We start from the raw sequence: 27,382 nt of genomic DNA, 5'->3' as shown, positions 1-27,382 counted from the left end.
ATCGAAGGGACGAAGCCCTTTCGTAAATCGCCCCAACTCGTCGTTGCAGTGGCAGACCGAATGAAGGATCTCCTCTTGGGTGACGGCATGCATCCGCACTTGTTATGACTTGGCTGATGTTCCCTCGAGCCATCTCACCGCACATTCTACCATGGCTCAGGCTTCATCTGCTGCCTTCCTGGCTCATGTACCAATCCAGGAAATATGTCGCGCAGCTACCTGGTCCTCGATCCGCACCTTTGCTTCACATTATGCTCTGGTTCAACAGTCAAGAGATGATGCAGCCTTTGGCTCAGCAGTTTTGCATTCTGCCACATCTCACTCCGACCTCACCGCCTAGGTAAGGCTTGGGAATCACCTAACTGGAATGGATATGAGCAAGCACTCGAAAAAGAAAAGATGGTTACTTACCTTTGTAACTGTTGTTCTTCGAGATGTGTTGCTCATATCCATTCCAAACCTGCCCTCCTTCCCCACTGTCGGAGTAGCTGGCAAGAAGGAACTGAGGGGTGGTTGGGTCAGCAGGGGTATATATCCGGCGCCATGCCGGAGCTGCTCTACGGGGCACCCAGCCAACCCACCGAGTGTTGCTAGGGTAAAAATCTTCCAACGAACGTGCATGCGGTGCGCCCATACCTAACTGGAATGGATATGAGCAACACATCTCGAAGAACAACAGTTACAAAGGTGAGTAACCGTCTTTTATTTCACCTCTGTATTTGGCACTGGTGCAACCGCTGTTAGAGCATTGTGTCCAGTTCTGGTGTCAACAATTTAAGAACAATGTTGATAAATTGGAGAAGGTTCAGAGAAGAGCCATGAGAATGATTAAAGGATTAGAAAACCTGCCTTATAATAATAGACTCCAAGCATTCAATCTATTTAGCTTAACAAAAAGAAGGTTAAATGGGGACTTAATCACAGTCTATAAGTACATGGGGAATAAATATTTGATAATGGTGTTTCAGTCTAGCAGAGAAAGTTATCCAATGATCCAGTGTCTGGAAGTTGAAGCTAGGCTAATTGAGACTGGAAATAAGGCATACATTTTTAACAGGGTAATTAAACATTAGAGCGATTTTCCAAAAGATTGTGGTGGATTCTCCATCAATGGCAACCTTTAAGTCAACTTTGGATGTGTTTTTTCCTAAGAAGATCTGCTCTAGAAATTATTCGGGGCAAGCTCTCTGGCGTGTGTTCTACAGGAGGTCAGGTTAGATGATCCTAATGGTCCCTTTTAGACTTGGAATTTATGAATTTAGATGCTGAACACTTTTAGCTCCCATGAAAGCCAGTCAAATCTGTGCATGCTTGGCATGTCTGAAGTTTGGGCTATTGTTATTGAGAAAAAAAATTTAAAAAAGACACATACAGATCACATGACCTTTCATATGGGACAGCTAATTTAATACTAATTAGAGCACCTAATTAAAGTGCTGTGCAAACTTTTTAAAAAACCCTTTTTTTTCCCTCCCCAAAGGTGACAACCCTTGTTAACACAAGCAACAAAGGGCCATCTGGTAAAAAGAAAGGGCGATCTAAGAAGGCGCATGTGTTGGCTGCTTCGGTAGAACAAGCTACCCAAAACTTTTTGGAAAAAGGAGAACAGATTGCTAAAGAGAGCCATGACCTCAAGGAGGAATTGGTTGTTGCTGTAGAGGATGTACGCAAACAAGGTATGTACAGTGAATCTGTCATAACTCTGAACTTCTTATAATTGCTACATGAGAGAACATAGGGGGGAAATCAAATCAGTATCTTAGATGTCTGTATAACTGATGCAAGAAGTATTGGGTATTAGCAGGAAAAAATAGAAATGCTAGTTAATAAGCACAACTATGACATAGCTGGCATCAAAGAGACTTGGTGGGATAATACACATGTCTGAAATATTGGTATAGAATGATATAGACACAATAAAGATAATGGATTTCAAGAAGGCAGACTTCAGCTAACACAGGGAATAGGTAGGTAAGATCTCATGGGAAGCAAGTCTAAGGGGGGAAACAGTTCTAGAGAGCTGGCATTTTTTCAAAGGGATATTAATAAGGGCACAAGTGCAAACTATCCCACTGTATAAGAAAAATAGGAAGTATGGCAAGAGATCACCCTGGTTTTACCAGGAGCTCTTCAATAATCTGAAACTCAAAAAAGAGTCCTACAAAAAATGGAAACTAGGTCAAATTTCAAAGGATGGATATAAACAAACAACACAAGTAAGTATCTACAAAATTAAAAAGACCAAGGCGCAAAACAGGATTAAACTAGCTAGAGACATAAAAGGTAACAAGAAAATATTCTTCATATACATTAGAAGCAAGAGGAAGACCAAGGACAGGGTTGGCCTGTTACTCAATGAAAAGGAGGGAAACAATAATAGAAAATGTGGAAATGGCAGAAGTGTTAAGTGACTTTTTTGTTTTAGTTTTCACCAAAAAGGTTAGTAACAATTGGACGTATAATATAGTGAATGCCAGTAAAAAAGAAGGTAAGATCAGAGGCTAACATAGGGAAAGAACAAGTTAAAAATGATTTAGATAAGTTACATGTCTGCGAGTCACCAGGACCTGATGAAATACATCCTAGAATACTCAAGGAACTGATTGAGGAGATATCTGAGCCCTTAGCCCTGGTCTACACTGAGGGCGGGCGTGTCAATCTAAGATACACAACTTCAGCTGTGCGAATAATGTAGCTGAAGTTGGTGTATCCTAGGTCGACTTACCTGGCCGTGAGGACGGTGGCAAGTCGACCACTGCCAGTCCCCCGTCGACTCCGCTTCCGTTTCTTGCGAGCTGGAGTTCCGGAGTCGACGGGGAGCGTGTTCGGGGATCGATTTATCCACGTCTACACGAGACGCGATAAATCGATCCCCAATAGATGGATCACTACCTGCCAATCCGGCAGTGAAGACGTGCCCTTATGATTACCTTCCAAAAGTCGTGGAAGACTAATGAGATTCCAGAGGACTGGAAGCGTGCAAAGATAGTTCCAATCTATAAAAAGAGAAATAAGGACAACCAAGGAATTACAGACCAGTCAGCTTAACTTCAGTACCCAGAAAAGTAATGAACCAAATAATTAAACAATCAATTTGCAAACACCTAAAAGATAATAAGGTGATAAGTAACAGTCAGCATGGAATTGTGAAGAACAAATCATTTCAAAGCAACCTAATAGCTTTCTTTGATAGGGTACCAAGCTTTGTGGAATGGGGGGAAGCAGAAGATGTGATATATCTTCACTTTAGCTTCTCATAAACAAACTAGGAAAATACAACCTAGATGGAGATAATAGAAGGTGGTGCATAACTTTTTGGAAAACTGTTCCCACGCAGTAGTTATCAGTAGTTCACAGTCAAGCTGGAAGGGTATATCAAGTGGGTCTTGCAGGGATCAGTTCTGGGTCCAGTTCTGTTCAATATCTTCATCAGTGATTTAGATAATGGCACAGAGAGTACACTTATACAGTTTTGCGGACTATACCAAGCTGTGAGGGGTTGCAAGTGCTTTGGAGGATAGGATTAAGATTCAAAATGATCTGGACAAACTGGAGAAATGGTAAATAGGATGAAATTCAATAAGCACAAATGTAAAGTACTCCACTTAGGAAAGAACAATCAGTTGCACACATACAAAATAGGAAACGGCTGTCTTGGAAGGAATACTGCTGAAAGGGAACAGGAGGTCATACTGGATCACAAGCTAAATATGAATCGACGGTGTAACGCTGTTGCAGGAAAAGTGAACATCATTCTGGGATATATTAGCAGGAGTTGTAATCAAAACACAAGAAGTAATTCTCCCACTCTACTCCGCACTGACTAGGCCTCAACTGGAGTATTGTGTCCAGTTCTGGGTGTCACATTTCAAGAAAGATGTGAACAAATTGGAAAAGTCCAGAGAAAAGCGACAAAAATGATTACAAGTCTAGAAAATATCACCTATAAGGGAAGATTGAAAAAAATGGGTTTGTTTGGTCTGGAGAAAAGAATATTGAGGGAGGACAGGATTACAGTACATAAAAGGGAGGTGGTGAAATTTCTATCCTTAGAGCTTTTTAAGGCCCAACTTGACAAAGCCCTGGCTGGAATGATTTAGTTGGGGTTGGTCCTACTTTGAGGACTATGGTTCGGGCGCTCAGGGGTTGGACCCCTGGAACTGGGGCTGGAGCCAGTTCAGTCCAATTTGTTCATGGGGGTTGGACTAGATGACCTCCTGAGGTCTCTTCCAACCCTAATCTTCTATTATTCTATGATTCCATGAAAAGGTTGTTACAAGGAGGAGGGAGAAAAAATGTTCTCCTTGGCCTCTGAGGATAGGACAAGAATCAATGGACTTAAATTGCAGCAAGAGTGGTTTAGGTTGGACATTAGAGAAAACTTTCAAACTGTGAGGGTAATTAAGCACTGGAATAAATTGCCTAGGGAGGTTGTGGGATCTCCATCGTTACAGATTTTTAAAAGCAGGTTAGACAAACACCTGTCAGGGATGGGAGATAATACTTTGTCTTGCCTTGAGTGCAGGGGACTGGACTAGATGACCTCTCAAGGTCCCTTCCAGTCTTATAATTGTATAATTGCTGGATTTCTTCCAAGAGAAATATGTCTCTAGCTTCCTGGATGATGATCATGTGATTAAAACTACTTATATGGTGTACATTGCATTATATTTTCAATATTTGTACAAATAACTAATTGTTTATTCAGTAGTAGCCATGTGTTTAGCTGAACATTATAGCTGGGTCTATAACTGATTTTTTTATTATTTATTTATTGGTTGTTCAGGGGAAAAAATTATTTGAGATTAAACTGAAACCAATAAATTCTTAAAAAGTTGAGGGAGCTGGTTGAACGAAATATTTTGTTTGGCATGAAACATTTTGCTTCTGGACATTTTAAAAGGCTAGAGTCAGGGCCAGCTCAGACTTTTTTGCCACCCCAAGCAAAAACAAACAAACAAACAAAAACAAACAAAGAAAAAAAAATCCAGGGCACAGGATGGCCAGACCCAGAGGCAAAGCAAAACAAACAAACAAAAAGACAGCTGTTCGCCCCTAAGATTGGACAGAACGCTGCCCCTTAGAATCTGTAGCCCCAAGCCCGAGCTTGCTCAGCTGGTGCCTGGAGCCAGCTCTGGCTAGAGTCACAAAATGGAGAGAGGGAAGGCAAAGGTGGTGCCCACACCTCTTATAACATTTAGCCCAGTGATTAAGGGCACTCACTGGGGATGTAGGGGACCTACGTTCAAATCCCCTATGTTGAGGTGGAGCATCCTAATGAGTGGGATGTGAAGTATTCTGGGGCTAGTTTTTTTCACTCTCTCCTGTTGAAGCTGTTCCTCTGTATAAAAAAATGTAATAGATAAAGAGTGAGAACGATTGTGATTCCATAGGCTGGTGGTTAGGGCACTTATCTGGATGCTGGTACTACCATGTTCAAGTCCCTCTACTTTAACGTCTATTCTGGATGCATGTCCTAACCCCTGAATTTAAAATATGAGGGAGGTGACACCACCACTGATCCCATCCCCCCAGTGCATTTTGTGAAGGCCGCCAAAGTCCCCTTGTGAATGTACTCGGAAAAATGTGGGTGTGGGGTGGGACAAAACTGTTTGGAGAATTTGTGTCAAATTCACAAATAGTTTTCCAAAGGCTGGAACTGATTTTTTCAGTGAATAAACTGAAAAATGTCCAACTCTACTGAACATTCTATCTTAGGTAATTTACCACATCATCTCATCACTTTGCCTGAGCTCCACTGACTCAGGAAATAGGAAACTCAGAGATTATTCAGTGTCCTAAATGACCAGTGCTGATGCAAAACCATTAGGCTGACTTTGCTTCAAGTTATTCTTTATTTAACTGTGTAGAGGATGAGCTTTTTTTTCCTGTAATCAAAATTACAGGGAAAATAGTTTGCAACTCTGTTAAGCTCTTAATAGCGGCTTAAAGAAAAATTATGTATAGCATATATATAATCAATATTTTGTGTGGTGAACAATTTAATAATTATCAAGCAAATAATGCAATAATGTAGAATTCTTTGGTTTTTAAATGTGTAACACAAAGATTAGCATAATCTTATCACAAAAATATAAGCAATATTAAAATGTGATCGTCACTATGTAGCTGGTGGTTAAATATGCAAGCTACTTATCTAATAAGCATCTTTCACAGAAGTATGTGGGAAAGAAATTTAAGAAATTTCATTTTATAACCATTACAATAGTTTGCATTGTTATTATAGGACACCTGCTTTCAAATAAATAATAACTTTAGTAAGGCTTTGGAAATTCAAAAGTAATCTTGTATCTCAGATAAGAATTTTAAAGGTAAAATACACAGCAGGTGTGACAGTTGTGGCAATTTCCTGCAATATCCTTGAAAAACCTTATTGAATGAAGTTTAAGTATTTTTGGAGTCCATTGTATTAAATGCAATGGCTATGTATTATTGTGGGCTGGGGTTGTATGTAACCTCTCTGGCGGAGAAATGATGTGAACCCTTGAAAGTGTCATGAATTTCAAAAGTCTACGTTGAACAATGTGGCAGACAAGAATGGATTTTTGGGAGAAACAGTGCCAAATGGTTTGCTTGGAGAATCTGTAGGGAAAGATGAATGCAATTTTCCCAGCCATAGTTATTTAAAAAAAAACAACCTTTGGATGCTACTCACTGAGGAGAGGACCGTTATCTGCTGATTACCCATTCCAGACTCTCAACATCAAAGGCCTAAGCGGTATAAAGGAAAGAGTAACCTATTCATGGGGATGCTAGTTCTGAGCTAAGGCTGTTTATGAACTTTGTAATCAACAGGAAAAAAAACAAAACAAAAAACACCTTGTTGGGTTTGAAGGAATGACTCCTACCAGTGACTGAGATTGGAGTTGAGGGATGATCTGTGGTAAACTTATTAGCACAAATGTTGGTTCTTTTATTGATTTTAATGTTTTCTCTGGGATACTTACACCTTAAGAATAACTGTGCTTACTTATAAAGAGCTGTGTGATAACTTATGACTGCTGGCAATTTCAGCTGTTCAGCGCCTCCAGAGAGAAAGCAAAGCACAGTCACTGGCCTTTCTAGGTAGTCTGGCTTATTGGGGATATTATAGTGTAGGCAGGGAACTGTGCAGTCTGGAAAAGCTCCTGATCATAAGAGAGAGACACACTGGTCTCTATCCAAGAGAAGTGACAGCCAAGGAACCAGAAGCCTAGAGTGGATGTCCTTGAGGGCCGATGGAGGGGAAAATACAGATGCAGTTCACCTTAATTGTGACAGTAAAGTATTTCAATCTCTGATACTGAGTTAAGGGGGAAAAGCAAGAGGCTGGTAGTGAATTTCCATGACAAACTTATCACATTTATTGACTTTGATTAAAGCTGTCCTCTTTTCTGGCAGCATAATAAAGCTCTTGTCAGTTTTCTCATCTGTAAATCCTATTATCTAAAGATACCGTCTGCCAGGATCTTCTTTCTTGGGTCTTAGCACAAAATTACCAGAATTTCAGCTATGATTTTTAAAGGCACCTAAAACAGTTAGGTGCCCAATTCTCAGTGTTCCAATGAGACTTGTGTCTTGCTCATGTAGGACAATTTGGAAATACCATCATCAGTAGCTCTTAAATAATTTTAATCCTGAGAGTAGCAGTAGCAGTGTAGAGTGCAAATCAGGCCCTTTCTGGCTGATCTGTACCTCTCCCTGGCAGTCTGTTCCATCTTGATGGTGGCTAGGGAAAGATTTACCTGTTTGTTTTGGTCTCCCCTTAGTCCCGCACCTGTTTGTTCTTTGTGCACTGAACTATGATCCAGAATTTCCATGCTGACCTCAGCACTCTTGTTCCATCTCAATATATGGTCATGTGGCGATATCCCTTTGGTGCTTTGACATTAATTCAGTTTTGCTTTTCTTAGTCCATGTGTCCCTAACTTAGGGTGATCCATGTAGCCGATCTAATCTAAGCATAGATAGCATGTTCATTATCATATCTGAGCACCTTACTCAGTTTATCAGTGCCTTATATTAGTTTTACACTAATGTGATTTGTGAAGTTAAAGGCACCTGAGAGGAATCCTTCCCCTCCCCCCACTCACTAGATTTATGGCACATGACCACATTTTCAAATTGCTCACATGCCTCTTTTTAAAAACATGGTGTGTGTGTGTGTGTGTGTGTGTGTGTGTGTGTGTGTGTGTGTGTGTGTATAAAGCCACAGAAATAGTGTAACAAAAGATAAAGGTCTTAAACAGTACTCTGTGAAACACTACAGCAGGGGTCGGCAACCTTTCAGCAATGGTGTGCCAAGTCTTCATTTATTCGCTCTAATTTAAGGTTTCGCGTGCCAGTAATACATTTTAACATTTTAAGAAGGTCTCTTTTTATGTCTATAATATATAACTAAACTATTGTTGTATGTAAAGCAAATATGGTTTTAAAATGTTTAAGAAATTTAATTTAAAATTAAATTAAAATGCAAAGCTCCCAGACCAGTGGCCAGGACCCAAGCAGTGTGAGTGCCACTGAAAATCAGCTCTCGTGCTGCCTTTGGCACACGTGCCATAGGTTGCCTACCCCTGCACTACAGATATTCAGATTATGTTCAGACTCTATGTCTGTCATAAGAATGGGGTGGATTGTGGGTCTGCAAAACATGATGGGTTTATTACTATATGAGCAAGAGAAGTCCGTGTGCTATTTTTAATACAGTGGCACATGGACCAGTCCAGCTGTGGTGAAACATGAACAGATACATTTAACTAGATGACATAATAAATTGCTGAAAGAAAAAGCTCATGGTATGTTTTGCAAGAGCACTGTGTGTGTGGATTTCCTGGCTAAATTTTATATTGGGTAGTTCCTATCTAAAAGCTTTCCCTGCGGTTTCAACTGGATACGATATTCTTCGTTTCCAGTCCTAAATTGCTGTATCCTGTTGTTTGCAATTAAACAGCTGGGATCGGGATTGTAGCGGGGTGGTTACCTGCTCCTGCCCTTCAGGGCGGAGAACAGCCCAGGAGAGGGCTGTGGCTGGGGCAAGAAGCCTAGGCTGATTAGGAAAGCTAGGCTCAGCTGTGGCCAAGTCCCAGTGAGGCCCAGCTGGCCCCTATGAGGCAGTGAGCCAGGAGCCCACTCTGTCTCTCTCTGCCTGTAGAGGGAGAAGGGCCTGGCTGCAAGGTGCTAGTAAGGAAGCTAGATTGGAGCAGGGCTGGGGAAGGGCCAGAAGAGCTGGGGAGCTCTGACCTAGGAAAGCCCCAGGCTTCAGGCCTGGTAAGGCCTATTAGGTACTGGATTGCAGGGGCAGCCTATGGGTAGGCAGAGGCAGCAGGTCCAAAACTCCCTTTGCCTATGATGAGTGGCATACTCTGCAGTTCGCCCTAGTGAGCGGGAGTTAGACGGGGACTGGCAATAGCCTAAGACTGAGGTGAAGTGGGGATAGTGGGTGGGGGTTCCCCTGGGAGGGAGAGACCCTGAGACCGAGGGGGTCAGAAACCCAGTGAAAGGGCACCGGGTCCTGGGAGGGACACGGGGGCCAGAGTGAGGTAAGGCGGATCACCGGCCTGCAGAGGGTGCTCCTGGTTGGAAAATGAACTAATTCCCAAGGACAACCAGCTGGAGGTGCTGCAGGGGTGAGTCCACACCCTTACTGGGATGCATTTCATTAGAAATGATTGTAGTTTGTTGTTTGCGCAGTTCTTTGGGATCCTACTTGTTAAAAAGGACTATTCAAATGTGAGATCATTATTACTGAAAGAAAGTGGAAGAAGTAAGATGTTTTTCATACAGCAGGAATGAGGCAAAACATCCTGATGATCAACACTTTCAGTTTAACAAGTCAAGAGTTCTTGAAAGCAGTTATTCTGGGAACAAGGAAACAGAGCTCTTTCATGTCTCTTGCAAATGTCACACACAGAATTATTACAAAAATAATTCTAGGTGTGTTTATATATCAGAAAATATAACAGTCTGAACTTCTTGACTAACCTAGCAGATTTAACAAGATTGCCAGACAGGTCAGAAAGTAATCTCTAGTCCTAACTCAAAATGACTGTACACTAATTAGAATTTCTAATGATGATTTCTGAAATAACTAGGACTAAAGCCAATGCCTTAAAATATCAGTGCCTAAAGATTGGCCCCCAAATAAATGGACTGATTTTGAAAGGTGTTGAGCACCTTTTTAAAGGTATCTTGGGTTTAAAAATGTTGGTCTTTCTTTGAACTCTTTTCCAGTTGCCATTTTATGTGATCTCTAGACTTCTGAATTATGCAGCATTAGAATCTCCTCTGATTTACACATAGCCAATATACGTGGAATCACACCTCATATGAGGTACAGCCTATCAGTTACCAAATTTTTTTTAAGATTCTGCTTTTTTTTTAAGATTTTTTTGTGCATATGCCTGCCTCCACCCCAAAATGAAAACATTACACATCAGTTCTTGAAGTTTTGTGAGCCTTTTGAAATTCAGACAATTTTTCAATGCCTCATTCAGTTGAGTCCTTTTTTTCATATTTGAATTATGTAAAATACTGTTTCCCATTATCTTCAATACCTTATTGCCACCAATCAACATGTAGTTATAACAAAGGTATAAACAAATGTTTCTCAACTATAAATGTACCCTTTTGTTACAAATTGTCTGTCACTAGGTGAAACATGGAATCAACAATATATTTTTTGAATAAACCATTTGTAATAATGTAGTGTCAACATGAGAGACATTTGTACTTTTCCCCAAATTCAACATATAGTACTCTATGGGATTGACTGCACAGCATTTTAAATGATTACAAAATACTCTAATATTTTTAATAAAAATAATCTGAAATTTTAAGAAAAGTCAAACTATTCAGAAAATTACATGAACCAATTTTCTGTATCTTTGTGAATGCTTTATGGTTGAATGATTAAATGTATAATTAGGATCAGTTACTAAAAAATTCCATAAATTAATTTAATACTATAGTTAATGTAGAGGAGAAGCTGGCTTTGGTTAAAGTCAATAGCATATAGTTTTAGAAATAAAACTAATTTTGGCAGAGATATTAGAAATTGGAAAGTGACTGCTATTAAAATTATATGGTGTGTGAAATTTAACATTGCAATTATTATGCCAGTGGCTCTCTGATTTTGGTGTAATTATCACAGAAGCACATCAAAAACACAGAACTTCAGCAGGAGACTTTTTTTAAATATGATCTGGTCTAGCTGTAATTTACTATTTTTAGACTAATGTGATATTTATTATGTATAACTCAATGCAAACTCATCCAGGAGTCTGAACTTTGTATCTTAGAATAGAGGGATGGAGAAAGAGCTATTAAATCATTGGATGCATCTCCCTGCCACTGCAGGAGTGTTTCATATTCGGGAACAGTAATACATAAAACAAGAAAATTAAAGAAAATTAAAAGTTAAGCCCACCTTCTTTCTCCAACATTTCACTTCCCTTACAATTCCCCCCTGTTTTCAGATGCCTTGGGGGAAAAAAGATGAGAAGCAAGGTTAATCAGATCTGCTCTATTTCAGATCAACGTTTGGAGTATATTCCAACACAATGGAACTAACTACAGTTCTGATTTATAATAATGATGCTTCTTAAGTTTAAGCATCTTTGCTGATCTCAACAGCAGCAGTACGGTATGGAGAGAGAGAGTCAGAGCACATTAACTGGCTGTTACCTGATCCTGTGTCAGATCCTGCTGCTTCCTAGGTTTCCCCTTCTTGGGGGGTTCTCAAACTCTTCTGTATCAAACCATCCACCCTTTTTGGGGTCCATTTATTTAATCATCAAAATTCAGTTTGCATGCTCACTTCAGGGGTGGGTCCATAAAAGTAGTGACAGGTTCTTCAGTCCCCCTACAGGAGGCAGAGTCAGATCTTTTTGATTGGCTGGGCTATAACTCCTACTACTGAAGAGCCCCTCCCAAATTATCTCTGCCTCCAAAGCAGGCTAAGAGTCAGGTTCTCTATAGATCATAACCTGATTATTTTTTCTTTTCCCCCCCTTTTCCCCCACTAGGCCCTGTTTTCTCAACTCTCCAATTTTGGGGGTTGCTAACTTTTTAAGGGCCATTTAAATTTGCTCTACTGAGCTCCAGGCAGTTGAGAGAACTTTACTAAGCTCTCCCCCCAAATTAGCCCCTGGTACTGGCTGAAAAGCAAAAAAAGAAAGGGAATGGGTAGAGCCTTGTTTGAGGGCACTGAAGGGGAAAAGTGTTCCTTTTGCTCAACCAGACAGTGCAGTGGTGTCTGTGAACAAATAGCCCAGAAAGACAAGGGTTTTGGGATAAAAGGTACCCAGGACTCTAGGTTTCAATCTGTGACCAATGACATGAACCAGGACCCTTTGCCAGGTATCACACCCCAGGTGGGTGTACTGTGTAGGCTTGAGGAGCTGAAGCTAACAGAACTGGCATGAGGTAATTCCCTCGAGACCCAGTCCCTCCTCCAACAGCCAAAGCCCAATGCCAGGAGACTATATGTGTTGCCAGAGACACCCCTCTTCCTTCAGAGGAGCAGGTACTGCAGTTAGGGGATCCTCTTTGTCCCTCTGGGATCCCAAGAACCACCCGCAGATTGGAAAAAAAATCAATATCCTGCCATTGTCCACCACTCTCCTTTGCAGTAGGGTTTCAGAGGCCATTTTGGAACTGGGTGCATTAGCTCCTCAGGGGGTGGACTTTTTGGAAAAAGCTCCTGCACAGTCTCCTTCTCTGCAGCATCTCTCAATCTTCAACCTGCAGAAGAAAGGGGATAAAGGAGGAGATATAGATGTAGATGCTACTCCTCACCCACTTCCCTCTCCTCCTTCCTAGAGCTCAAGCAGGGGGAAAAGGGACCAAAAAGCAGACATAAATCAAAGAAATCACCTAAATCTAGACACTCCTCCTCCAAACAGATGTTCAGAATCCAAGGCATCTGGGAATTGCCTTTTTGGGTATGTCCCATAGCTTTCAACCAAAAAGGATTTTAAAAAGGAGTCAAGGATGAGGTCAAAAAGAGAGAAAATACCCGTAAATATTTTCCAACAGGCTCGAAAACTGACCCTCACATTCCCATTCCAGTCATCATGCTTGAAGTTGCAAAGGCTGAATTGGAATATCCAGGAATGGCAAAGAGTCTGACTAAAAAAGCAACAAAATTCTCAAATGTCCACTAGTCAAAATGGATGCAGCTTTGTCAAACCTTGTCAAGGACACTGTCCTCCTTGCTGAAGGGGACTTCTTACCCAAAGATATCTCTGACAGAAGGATGGAATCAGCTCTCTACATCGGTTGCTTCATAGCCACAGGAACAACGACCGTTATCCCAGAATAGTACTTGCTTATGTTGAGTCCTTGCTTTCTTAGATTCCCAAAAAGGCAAAGAGACCCAAAGCGTTGGGCTCTTCCTTAAAGACAATCTTTCTAATTTCTAGTTCTAGTTTCAGATGTCATGGTCAATGCCTTCAGGTTCACTGCCGGATCAATGGCATCCAAAACACTGGGAAGAAGGCATCTTTGGCTATGGACATGGAAGGCAGATATTTCCGTAAAGCAGGGGTTGATAGCAAAGCCTTTCTCAAGAGAAACATTTTGAGGAACCAATAGAAAAAGCCGCACAGAATACTCTGCAGCCTCAAATTTCTCTATTAATGATAAAGTTCAGCAGAGAGATTTTAAATAATCTTTCCACTCCAGAAAGCCCTTTGGTGTTACAGAAATTCTTATAGCTATGGTAGGAGAGACAACAGATTCTTTAAGAATAGATGGGAGAAAGCCAGGCCCAATAAGATAAACCCAGAGGTGACTCCTTCTCCTGGTTTACCTCCACCCTTGACAAATGAGGGAGAGACATCATTTCAAGGATTATGCCATAGAATTCAAAAGGACCCCCATCCCAGATTTCTCACCTCTCCCTCAACCAGTCCAAGAATAAGGCTGTGTTCAAACACACAGACTACTTTTTCCAAATTGGGTCAATAGAATTTGTCCTGGAACAGGAGCAGGTCATGGGCTTTTTGATTTAAAGACCAAATACCTTGTGAGGCTCAGATATTTTTTCTGAGTAAATTGTGTCATTACTTCCTAACTTGTATTAATGATGAAAAAAAATCCTTCCCTAGTGAATTTATCTAATCTATCTGCCTATATAATATATTATTTCTAGGTTTGTATAGATTGCCCATCATCATAGTATCTAGGTGCCCCACATGTATTTAAGAAGAAATAATCATTCCCCTTTCTTTCCCATCCAGGCAGCAGCTAGCAGCAAAGTAGCAAATTATTTAAAGTGTGTGTGTTAAAAGAACACATTCGTGGAAAGGTTTGTCAGAGAAATGAATTCTGCATTTAGTGCTGAATGCAGTGAGGCTTGTAGGCATTCATATCTCATCGGAAAGTGAGTTTTGGTCTCACCCTACGAATGTTCCTTCTTCTGCACTCAAATTTCCACACATTGGCCAATAGTTTTATCGTTACTGTCATTAGAAGTCCTTTGCCTCTTAGTCTGAAGTGGTCTCTCTGGCTAGTACTAGTCCAGTGGAGGACTTTGAAAATAAGGCAGAGGTCTTGAATTCAACTGTGTATTCAGTGAGGAAACAGTGGAGTTGTAGCTTGAACAATGGCATCTCATTATTCCAGTAAATATTCATAACCAATTTAAAGTGCTTATTATATTTGGAAGTAAGTTCAATTGTTATTCATATTTGCAGTGCAAACTCTAAGGAATATTGTACACTAAGTGCCATTCTGTGCAAATGTTCTATTTGTTAGTTCATTCAGACCATTTTCAAATCTATTAATTATCTTTCAGCTCTTAGAGAACATAGCTTCTGAAAGATATTAAAGCTCCCATTCCAGGATGATATAAAGCACCTGTAATGAATAATAGACATTGCATAGAGTCTCAAAGATGTGTTGTAGAGATAATATATTTCCTTTTTGGTTTTAAGAACAAAGTATTACCTTCAAAACAATAAACATGACAAGACATTGTTTTGAGATGGAGGGAAATGAAGAACCGAGTACCTTCAACATCTGGGGAAGCATTACCTCATTCTGATACCAGCTTTCTTTCTTTTTTAAAATTCACAACAGGGATGTAGTATCTCATAGATCCTTAGTCATTAAATTTTCCAGAGAAGCTACTCCTTGCTGCAGAATTATGGTCCACATTCTAAAATTTACATTAAAAATGAAAGAAAATGGAAATCAGGAGCTAATTTCCTACTCAAATCTCTGGTGTTCCAAGCTACGACAAGGAGAGAATTTTGAGTAATGAGATATAGGGCTTTTAACTTAAGTCAATCAGGGGCTAGGGTCCTATATCAGAAAGCCCTATAAAATAGCACACAAATAGTCTGAACAGGGAAGAACTAAGGTTAGTAGGGAGCAGGCTGAGCAGGACGCCTCAGAGGAGAGCACCACACTTGGTTATAAAGGAACTGCCTTTAGATATAGCTTGAGTTTTGCCTTTTTTTAATTTGAGTTCTGTTTCACCTTATGTTTTTGTTTTAACCTGTTAAATTTATAAAGTCGTGCCAGCATATGCCGAGGAGGAAAGTTCTCTCTCCGAAAGATTCTTGCTGTTGGAACACATTGGTGGACTCTGACAGCACTTAAAACAGCACTTACAGAAATGTAATAACTGTTTTACTGGGGAAAAATAATGAAAATAGATCTATCTAAGCAGTGTGACTTTTTTCATATTTAACTTACAACATTTATATAATGTTTTTAATAGAAGTGTTATGGAAATTCATCCTTGTATGATTGTATTTTAAAGGATGCACGATTGCTTTAAAATGTCTCCACTTGATTGTACCTCAAAATGTAACTAGACAGAGAAATGTCCTGCCCTGAAAAGGTGGCAATATAGAGCCTTGAATGACTGCAAAGAAGTAATTATGATTTCAGAGCACTAGAGGAATGGCAGAGCGTTGTTTTCCATGCTCACTAGCTGTTGTAATGCTTCATTAAAGGCTTCATTAAGGACAGACATTTCTGCATGTACACACATACCAACTCTGCATCCGACAAAGTGGGTATTCACCCATGAAAGCTCATGCTCCAATATGTCTGTTAGTCAATAAGGTGCCACAGGACTCTTTGCAACTTAGTTAGAAGCTCCTGGCCAATCAGTAGTGAGTTCTGTCGGGGTGCAAAATTGGCGTCCATTTGAGCACCAGTCAAATCCAGCACAGTCCTGCTGGGAGAAGATAGTGCTGGAATCTGTGGGTTGGATCTCAGTGCAGTTTCCTATAATTTTACAGAAGTCCGTGAGATTTATACTGGGAAACACCATTAAGGAGGAATCACAGACTGAAGGCCAAATGTCTTCAGGAGATATACTACATAAATGAACCAAAGACAAGTGTGTGAGCCTAACACCTGCAATAGTTTTCAAGTTTTCTTTCTGATCTTATTTGAAGTTATGTATATACTCAGTAGTGTGAATAGCTGAAATAATTAGTTGTGTAGCAAAACTAAATGTTTTATCTACTTGTCAATGTAATACCCAAGGTGAGCCTACATGAAAGCAGAAGATATCTGATTGTCAAAAGTTCCAATCCCTGTATTTACTTTGTATGGTAAGATATATTGGGGTTTAGGCCCTGTGTTATATTCTTCACTTAAAGGAAAATAACAAATCTCTAGTTAGAGATGTTAGTCTAGCTAGGGTGCATTGTAACTGCTGTGTTGTAACAGTTTATCTTTGGAGTGTTATTCATAAAAAGGGAATTTGAAATGTGTGTGTGTGTGTGTGTTCCTGTCTTATGGTAAAAAACTAGTACTGGATTCCTAAGAAGAGAAAGAAAGTGAATCCTATTATAATTTCCCCTTTTAATATTTGGAAAGTTCCTATGGAAAATCCAGCTGTAGTCTCTTACAAGGATAGGGATTCAGGATCTGTGCAAATACTTTAAGTCAGAGAGAAGAACTCTGTAGTACAGAATTGGTAAGTAGTTTGACTTTTCCTCTCCATACGTAGGTTACACTATCATAACTTTGTAGTTGTTAATGATGCCTCCATAGGAATAGACTGTCACAGGCTTCCTCCAAAGCAGTGATTTTAACCTGACAAACATTTGAACAAATATCCAAAGACACAATTAAACAGGTGCTCAGATACCACCATGATAAGCATTGTATAAATGCTGAAATAGAACACTAGTTGTTGGCACCAATTAGTATTTAAATCACCTAGGGTATGTCTACACTGCAATTAGACAGCCCCTTAGTCCGAGCTCCGCAAGCCAAAGTCAGCTGGCACAGGCCAGCTTCAGGTTTTTAATAGCAGTGTAGACATACCCCTACAGGCTAATTACCTCTGTGTTTCCCTTCTTCTCAAGGTTAATTTACAGTTATCGTGCATTCATTGGAGATACTACCTGCCAAAAAACCTGGAGTTTTTTGTACGTAGCTGCAGGATACAGACATCATAGATATAAATAACAGAGCAGGTTTATTTTAACACTTAACAGGAGAAAAAAACACAAGCTCAGTGGAGTTACACTAAGGCTGAATGTGGCCCAAGGTTTTATGTTATGCAAGAGACTAAAGATAGATCTGCTGTGCACAGACACACATTTATGTCTAACAGAGTATTTGTTCTGAAATTTTGTTATGGAATTTATTCCTAGAATTGTTTTTCTTTTTAATTTACAAAGTACTTAGAGCTTAGCATAAGCACATTTTCTGTATAAAAATAATAAAAATAATAATACAAGGGGAAAAGCTTTGAAAATTTAATAAAAGCAAGTATAACAAAAACAGTAAAAGCAAACCAGAACCAGCGCTTGGCACAATCAGATTTTAACCAGGTCCTTTTTCGTGCCTATATCACCTTGAAAGTGTGCTATCTACTTCAATACTCTGATTCCCTGGGTTTCACCCACTGACTATTCAGATTAGAAAACACAGCCCTTAGGGGGGAGGGTGAAAGGAGCAGGGACACAAACCTTATTCACAAAGGCTATTACACTAAGGGCATGGATATACTTGTAGATGTAGAGCGCTTTGAGTTAAACCAGCCTTCATAGAGAGCAGTAGGGAAAGCGCTGCAATCTGTCCACACTGACAGCTGCAAGCTCACTGGCATGACCACATTAGCAGCTCTTGCAATGGCCACAGAGAGCAGTGCATTGTGGTAGCTATCCCAGCATGCAAAGTGGCTGCAACATGCTTTTCAAATGAGGTAGGTGGGGTGGAGTGTGACAGGGAGTGTGTTGTGTGTATGTAGGGGGAGAGAGAGTGGGTTTTGGGGGGCTGAGAGCATGTCAGCATGCTGTCTTGTAAGTTCAGACAGCAACAGACCCCCCTCCACCCCATCTCTGTGTGTCTCTCTCACACACAGCATTCCACTGTAATAGTTGCTTTGTCTCAGAGCAGATAAGCATGCCGGCTGTCAAATGGAGCTTTCAAAGGGCATATGGGCATGCCTGCAGTGATTCCAAAACAATGCCAAGAGTGGCCACTTGACTTAAGGGGATTATGGGACATTTCCGGAGGCTGATCAGAGCGCAGTAATGCAACACCTCATTCACACTGATGCCTGGGTGTTTCAGCCAATGTGCACCAAATGTTAATCTTCTCGCCGAGGTGGAGTACCAGGAGCGCTCTAGCCCTGGAGTCAGAGAGCTCTGTGTGCCTTGCCAGTGTGGACGGGTAGTGAGCTAGAGTGCCTGCGGCTGCTTTAATGTGCTCTAACCCACAAGTCCTACGTTGGTCATGTAAATATGAGATAAGTCTCCCAAAACCTTTATTTAGTAAGCACACACTGTTATTCAGAGTTCCTCCTTCACAGTCTTGTTTCTAATTCTCAGTTCTCTTTAGCTTTTCATTAGCCAGCTTCCTAAACGCATTTAGTTGAGATTTCACCAATGTTGCACATTCCTTCCTTTATAATCAGCATGGTATGCTTTCTGTCCTTTTTACATTATTATATAAAAGCCACCATATCTTTCCCCCACATTTTCCTTTATACTAAAATTGAAAAAGTCATTCTTCTAAGTGAGATATTTATAAAAGAGACAATATTGGTGAGATAATATAATTTATTGGACCAACTTCTGTTGGGGAAAGAGACAAGCTTTCGAGTTTACACAGAGCTCTTCTTCAGGTCTGGGAAAAGTATTCAGCATGTCACAGCTAAATCCAAGGAGGAACAGATTGTTCAGTATAAGGAGTAAATAAGGTGTCCCTAGCCTCTGTTGTCACAGGATGGAGATGGATAGCAGGAGAGAGATCACTTGATCATTGTCTGTTAGGTTCACTCCCTCTGGGGCACCTGGCATTGGCCACTGTCAGTAGACAGATACTGGACTAGATGGACTTTTGGTCTGACCCGGTACGGCCGTTCTTATGTTCTTAGGTTAATACAGATTGGAAGAGACCATTCAAGATGAAGTGAGCAGTTAACACCTCTGTGGTTGTAGAGAAAAGGAAGTTTAGTGGGTTACAGATTGTTATAATGAGCCATAAATGTGTCTTTATTGAATCCATTATTTTTGTTGTCTAGCAAAGTTAAGAATTTAAGCTCCCAGGCTCACCAAACTTTTTGAAGGTGTGCAAATTTCCTTTGAAGAGGAGAACTGATATGGAGTGATTGTTTTGTTAAAAGTGTTCTCCCACCAGTGATATGGTATTTTTGTCTTTTATCATTTTTCTCTGTGAGTTCATTCAGGAATGTAGTGATTGGTTTCAACCACATAGTTTGTTAAAAGTGTTCTCCCACCAGTGATACGGTATTTTTGTCTTTTATCATTTTTCTATGTGAGTTCATTCAGGAATGTAGTGATTGGTTTCAACCACATAGTTGTTACTGGGGCATTTATTACTCTTGATTAGGTTTACCGCATGTTGTGATAGGCATGTGTAGGACCCCTGGATCTTGAAAGCTGTGTTGGGGAAAGGTACTGATCATTGTAGCAGTGAAGATATGTCTGCAGGTTTTGCATCTGTTGTTCTGGCAGGGTCTGGTGCCTCTTTAAGTTAGTGCATCCTGGTGTGTGGGGAGCTTGCTTCTGATTATGGGCTTAGCAAGGGTGGAGAGTTGTTTAAAGGCCAAAGGAGGGCATTCAGGAACAATTTCTTCCAAGCTGTGGTCCTCATCAAGTATGGGTTATAATTGGTTAACGACACCCTGTATGAGTTCCAATCTGGATGCATGGTCAGTGGTTGGTTTTTTTCCTGTATTGAAGCAGGTTGTCTCATAGAATCATAGAGTTAGAAGGGACCACAAGGGTCATCTAATCTAACACCCTGCCAACATGCAGGATGTGTTGCATTTAAATCATGCAAGACAGATGGCTATCCAGCCTCCTTTTGAAAACCTACAGTGAAGGAGACAGTCTGTTCCATTGTCCTGCTGTCCTTACAGTTAGGGCAGGTCTACACAATGGAGTTAAGTCAACCTAAGTTATCCAACTCCAGCTACGTGAATAACATAGTTATAATCGACGTAGCTTTGGTCAACTTATTGCAGTGTCTACACCACGCTGGGTCAACGGGACAAACTCTCCCGTCAACTTACCTTACACTTCTAGTTCTGGTGGAGTACCCCAGTCGATGGGAGAGTGATCTGTGGTTGATTTAGTGGGTCTTCACTAGGCCTGCTAAATCGACCCCTGGTGGATCAATGGCTGCAGCATTGATTCCTGGTAAATGTAGACATACCCTTAGAAAGTTTTTCCTGAGTTTAATTTAAATCTGCTGTGCTGTAGTTTGAATCCATTGCCGCTTGTCCTGCCCTCTGTGGCAAGAGAGAACAATTTTTCTCCATCTTTTTTTATGGCAGTCTTTCAAGTATTTGAAGACCACTATCATGTCCCACCTTAATCTCCTCTTTTCCAGACTAAACATACCCAGTTCCTTCAGCCTTTGCTCATATGGCTTATATTCCATCCCTTTGATCATCTTTGTCACTCACCTCTGGATCCTTTCCAGTTTCACTACCTCCTTTCTATACAATGGTGTCCAAAATTGTACTCCAGCTGATGCCTAACCAGCGCTGAGTAGAGTGGTACTATCACCTACATGGTTTGCATACTGTGCTGTGTTAATGCAACTCAACATTGCATTTGCTTTTTTTGCCTCAGTCTCAGGGTATTTGGATGTTTAATTCCATGACACAATTTGATAGAGTGTCCTTGTTTGATGAAGGCAGTTTTTAAGTGTGTTAAGGTGCTTCTCCATGGAGCATATTCTGTGGTATCTGTAGATATCAGATTTCTTGGTGTGTCTTAGGTTGTTATTGGAGCTGTGAAAGTAAATATGGTGATCTGAGGATTTCCTGTAAATACTTATCTGTAGGATTCTATTGTTGAAACTGCTTATGGTATCTAGGAAGTTGATGCTGGCGTGGGAGTGTACTAGAGAGATTTTGATGGATGGGTGGTGTTCTTGAAGTTGTGGTAGAAATCTATGAGGGAGTGTAGGTTGTCTGTCCAGAGGACGAAAGTATCATTGATATATCTCAGGTATATCATTGGTTTCATGTTTCACTTGTGAACAACACTGCAAATAAGATCTATCTATCTAAATGCTGTATTGTGCTATTTCACATCCCTTTTCTGAGTCACTGTGTAAACTTGATGTCATTTATCCATCTGCCTTATTGTTTTATTCCCCCATACCTCCTCTCAATAATTATCTTTGGGGAAGGGAGCATGACTTATCTATGCTGTGAGGCACTTTAGCAGACTTTGGGATGCTATAAGATAGGAAATAATGATTGTGTTTTGGATCAGGAAATGTGATTTTTTTATGCAGTGCTCCAGCTTCATCCTCTGTAAGTAGCAAAGATGGTAAAAAATAGTCAAGTGTTTATAAACACTTTTCTTATAGCTTAAGTATTTCTAACATGCCTATGAGACTGGAACCTCATTATTTTTTTATTATTTTATTTTTTTATGTTTACAATGTTTGCAAAACTAATGTGAGTTAATTATTTTTTTCCCAGTAATTTAAATTATGTATATATATATAGTGGTGTGGGTCCTGCACTTATTGGCAGATTTGCTCACCTTAGTGATCTTCCCCTCTGGTGGAACCCATGGTCTGGGTCAACTCCTCCTGCATCTGATCAGGAGTTGGGAGGTTTGGGAGGAACCCGGGCCCGCTCTCTACTCCGGGTTCCAGCCCAGGGCCCTGTGGATTGCATCTGTCTATAGTGCCTCCTGTAACAGCTGCATGACAATTAGAACTCCCTGGGCTACTTCCCCATGGCCTCCTCCAAACACCTTCTTTATTCTCACCACAGGACCTTCCTCCTGGTGTCTGATAACGCTTGTACTTCTTAGTCCTCCAGCAGCGCACCCTCTCACTCTCTGCTCCTTGCGCCTCTTGCTCCCAGCTCCTCACACACCCACCACAAACTGAAGTGAGTTCCTTTTTAAACCCAGGTACTCTGATTAGCCTGCCTTGATTGGCTGCAGGTGTTCTAATCAGTCTGTCTGCCTTAATTGGTTCTAGCAGGTTCCTGATCCCTCTAGTGCGGCCCCTGCTCTGCTCAGGGAACAGAAAACTACTCATCCAGTGACCAGTATATTTGCCCTCTCCCAGACTCCTGTACCCCACTGACCTGGGTCTGTCACAAATATATAGTGAATTTGAATCTATAGATATAAAATAGAGAAGGGGCAGATTAATTGCTGTACCTGCACTCTGCAGTGGAGAGAGGGAACTGTGGAGGAGCCAGTTGCTGGCTACCTGATTTTCACCTACCTTGTCCTCCTGTAAATTAAAGGTGCAAGGGAGCAGCATTAGCTTACACCACTCAGTTAAGGTCTCTCAGGGATATTAGGGCAGTGGGGTATAATAGAGCTTTGCTGTGCTGTGACCTCTCTCTTCTCTGTGCTGTCCATGCTCTGCCTCTGGAATGCCCCTAATTGAACCCTATTATTCCCTTATGCTTCGAGTGGGGAGATGGCAGGAGGAGTTTTCCACTGGCAGAATTTCTTTGTGCATGGGAAATTCTCCACTGGCTCTTCCCCACTGCTCTGAAGCCACTTTGTAGCCTTAGATGGTGAGAGAATTGGGCCCCAAGTGTTTAAGAATATTGCAAAGGTGTTACTGAAAGGGAAATCCTAGTAGTGCCCAACTATGAAGCTGCTAGCAGCATCTCCACAGTAATTTTATTTATATAATATATATATGCCTCTAGTTCAACAATCTTATATAGACTACTGGGAGCAGCAATTTCTACTCATCTCTCTTTTGCCCTTCTTTGCTTTTCCTCTACCTCCCCTACAGTTTTTACCCTGTGAGAAAACTTTGCATGTGGAAAGGTCTCCTTTTCATTCATAGTGAATTCCTATTACTAATTCAACAAAGTTGTCAAAGTAAGGATTGCTCAGTTTACTAGTTTTCGTTAAAGGGAAACGATGATGGTATTTTTTTTTAATTTAAAAAGCAAGATGTGAATAGAATAAAAATGGCATATTTCTTTTAAAAAATCCATCTTAGTGATATATATAAATCACTTTTAATGTATACAATAAACTGTGTAAACATTATCTAATTTAATCTGTATTATAACCCTGTTAGGTAGGTAAGCATTATTAAACTGATTTTACAGATGGGATAACTGAGTTGCAGAGAGGTTAAGGCCAAAATGATCAGCATATCCATTAATCTTGGGTACCCTAGCAACCACAACTCCAGTTGAAGTTAATCAGACACAGTTGCTCAGCACCTCTGAATGTCAGGTTGTAGATTTCGTAAGGGGATCACTTCTTTCTGAAACTTTTGGCCAAGTGACATGTCCAAGACCACACAACAAGCCAGTGTCTGAGCCTATGGTTAGAATTTAGGAGTTTCTGGCTCCTAATCATAAATTCATTCTTCTAGACCGTGTTTACTCTAATTCTTTAAGAATAAGAATGATTATTATGCAATAAACTAACCAAAGTATTGTATTATAATTTAATATTTATTTTCTTTATAAAACCCTGCTCATAGTGAGATGCTCAGCTCTATACAGTTATCAATAAACAAGAAAAAATAAAACTACATAAAGCAAATGGTATTAAGATTAAGAAGCTGAAACACAGAGGAGTCATCAGCGGTGGGGGCACGTGGAAAGTGGGGCTTGGTGGCTATTATGCTCAGGGTCCTACAGTGGTTAAATAGGCAGCATCACTGAGAAGAATGTCTTCAGTAACTGAATAGTGAAGAGAGACTGGATGAGGTTGATATCCAAGGAGAGTATGTTCTCTACCATAGAGGTCAGCAGAGAAATGGCTTAGTGATCCATCAAACATAGGGCTAAGCGTGGAGCCTCTAAAAAGGTAAGCAATGTCAGAGTGCAGATAGCAGTAAACAACAAATTAAGACTGAGGGAAGAGTACTATCTATTGCCAAACCTCCACCTTCTATTTGGACGATTTAAATGCCATAAGGTGGGTCTGATATGATCATGGCAGCTCAAGGCAGTGAACACAAATGTGTACAAACTTATAGCACCTATCTTATAAATTCACATGGGCTGGTGTACCTCAGAGACTCATTGGTGTTCAATGGCTTCTCTGTGTTCAAAGAGTTCTCCTGCAGGTGTGTGCTTGTAGGCTCAGGGCCTATACCAGCAAGAAAGCAAGTAAGAGGTAGAAATATTTTGGATGTGCAGTGTTGTGACAGAATGTATTTGAAGACGAATAATGGAAATATAAACTGCAATAACCACGATTCAATAAAATGTTTTGGAGCGTCTGAATAAAATGTTTTGGAGTGGTTGGGTGTGTCAGCATGAACAAAACAGGAGATGGAAAAGATGAGAGGATAAAAAATGGCAGCTTGCTATAGATCATTGGGATGCAGGGAGAAAACAACTCAGGTAAGAAAGACAGGAAAGGGAAAGCAGAGTGTAGATAGAGTGTGTGAAGTCACAGTTATTAAATGTTATAGAAAAAATTGAATGAAGTAAAACAGACTGGAGAAAAAGGAAGGTAAACATTAAACTAGGATGGAGAGATATTTGAGAAGAAAATAAAAAGGGAGACAGTAATTTAATTGCTATAATGTTTAATAGAAAGTTTAATGCTCCAATAATTAACAAAATTGATTGATTTGGGTATGAAAAATAGTTGAATAGAAACCTAGCAAATAAAACCCAGTTAAACAAGCTGCTAGAAATGGGATGAGGATAGGTATAGTAAACCAAAACAACACTGGGAGCAGGATGTTAGTGTAAAAACAGTGGAAGTGCTTTTCTTTCTTATCCCAGTCTCTCTAAATCCTGTCTGCTACCCTGGTTTTCAGTGTTGCAACCATGCAATAGTATCTCTCACTTTTTGTTTGGTTTTTTTTTAAGGATGTCATGCTATTCTGTGCATGGATAATTCAAGAACTTATTTTAAATATAAAATTATATAGACTTAGTTGTTTCAGGGGGGGAATAGTGTGTTGCTTTGTAACTCTAATAATTCCAGCAGCATGCAGACCTCCAGATATTCATGTGTGTGTATCACTGGACAGTGCACTAAATGACTGTTCAAAAATGACAACAAATAATTACCGTGCATGTCTTCTATAATGTTATGAACTAAATATCTTCAGAACATCAAAGTCACTCGCCCTTCTTCACAAGCAAAGGAGGGTTAGTCTTGATTAATAGCTGGATGAGAGACTTCCAAAGGAGGGGAAGGCATTTCAGGAAATGACATTAACTCAGGTTGCACTTTTCCTTTGGCGTAAGAATCAAATTGCTTCCTTAACTTGGTATTAGGACATACTGTGCTACTGCAGCTGTTGTCTCTTGGATGTGATGTAAATCCTGTTTTGGGTCTCTTGTGATAAAGATTGTATTAAATTATTTGCAAGAATAAAGATATTATCCATAGCATACTAACCCTTATACTAATATGATAACTATATTCTCCCTGCCTCAGAATCCTCCTGAACTGCACTCACTTCATGCTTAAACTTTTGTTTGGTGTTGCTATGCAGTGTTAAATTGCTTGCGTGTTCCATCTCAGAAGTGGGTGCATTTCAGTGGAAGGTGACGGGATCCTTAAATATATAAACATTAATTTGTAATTCTGTAAAACCGTCATACTGTGAGAAAGATGTTATATAAATTTCTTGCCTTGTCCTGGTCCATGTCCTGTTAGCATATGATTCTTGTGAAAAAACATATCCACAAAGTTATCCTTCATAGAACTTTCCATATGACAGAATGTATGGATTGCATACAATACTTTAGTCAGGGCCTGTCCCTTGAGATTATTTTCTATCCGAATAGAAAGGGATCCCTTAAGGTTACTTTCTATTGCAAACTTCAGTATTTTACATTCTTTCTTTTCTCCTTATTTTTTCTCCCTCACCAAATTTGTTTTGCTAAACTGCTTCCTCCACCATTTCTCTGACTAATACTATTTTCTATTCTGAATTTTCCTCATTGATATCCTTCTTCTCTGCCCTATTAGGCTGTCTCACTTAGGGTATGTCTACACTACGAGATTATTCTGATTTTACATAAACCGGTTTTGTAAAACAGATTGTGGAAAGTCGAGTGCACGCGGCCACACTAAGCACATTAATTCGGCAGTGTGCATCCATGTACCGAGGCTAGCATCGACTTCTGGAGCGTTGCACTGTGGGTAGCTATCCTGTAGCTATCCCATAGTTCCCGCAGTCTCCCCCACCCATTGGAATTCTGGGTTGAGTTCCCAATGCACGATGGGGCAAAAACAGCGTCGCTGGTGATTCTGGGTAAATGTCGTCACTCAATCCTTCCTCCGTTAAAGCAGTGGCAGACAATCATTTCATACCCTTATTCCCTGGATTGCTTTGGCAGACGCCATAGCATGGCAACCATGGAGCCTGTTTTGCCATTTGTCACTGTCACCGTATGTGTACTGGATGCTGCTGACAGAGGCAGTACTGCAGCGCTACACAGCAGCATTCATTTGCCTTTGCAAGCTAGCAGAGATGGTTACCATCCCTATTGCACTGTCTGCCATTCTAAATTGGCGATGAGATGACAGTTTTCAATCATTTTGTACTGTTTACAATTGGAAATTGGCGATGACAGTTATCAAGCATTTTGTACCGTCTGCTGCTCTCATGGGTGCTCCTGGCTGGCTTTGCTGAGGTCGGCCGGGGGTGCATGGACAAAAATGGGAATGACTCCCTGGGTCACTGTCTTCTTTATGTTTTGTCTAAAAATAGAGTCAGTCCTGCCTAGAATATGGGGCAAGTCTACTAGAGAGCTAGAGAGCACAGCTGCTCCAGATCAGAGCCCCAGAGATCCCACAGAAATGATGAGTGCATGCCATTCTAGGGGATGCCCCTGCAACAACCCCACTCGTTGCTTCCCTCCTCCCACGCCCCTCCTGGGCCACCGTGGCAGCGTCACCCCATTTGTGTGATGAAGTAATAAAAAATGCAGGAATAAGAA

The 27,382-nt window shown here is 40.5% G+C and overlaps 3 protein-coding genes across 5 annotated transcripts in view; 2 read left to right on the top strand and 1 right to left on the bottom strand.

Annotated features, from left to right (window-relative positions):
* Positions 1–27,382, top strand: part of CTNNA2 (catenin alpha 2) — an 828,797-nt gene that overhangs the window by 184,782 nt on the left and 616,633 nt on the right. For all 3 annotated transcript variants that reach the window (XM_050943344.1, XM_050943345.1, XM_050943346.1), the window contains one exon: positions 1,481–1,676. In XM_050943344.1, coding sequence (XP_050799301.1) covers positions 1,481–1,676 — 196 coding nt within the window. The remainder of the gene's footprint in view (positions 1–1,480; positions 1,677–27,382) is intronic.
* The window catches only part of LOC127046410 (uncharacterized), a 412,139-nt gene that overhangs the window by 348,095 nt on the left and 36,662 nt on the right, over positions 1–27,382 (top strand). The gene's annotated exons all lie outside the window — the stretch shown is intronic.
* Positions 1–27,382, bottom strand: part of LOC127046399 (uncharacterized) — a 303,607-nt gene that overhangs the window by 242,450 nt on the left and 33,775 nt on the right. The window lies entirely within an intron of this gene.

The sequence above is a fragment of the Gopherus flavomarginatus genome, chromosome 3, assembly GCF_025201925.1.
Source record: "Gopherus flavomarginatus isolate rGopFla2 chromosome 3, rGopFla2.mat.asm, whole genome shotgun sequence".
Classification (NCBI taxonomy): Eukaryota; Metazoa; Chordata; order Testudines; family Testudinidae; genus Gopherus; species Gopherus flavomarginatus.
The sequence above is the reverse complement of the archived record's forward strand: the minus strand, read 5'-3'. Positions and strand labels throughout refer to the sequence as shown.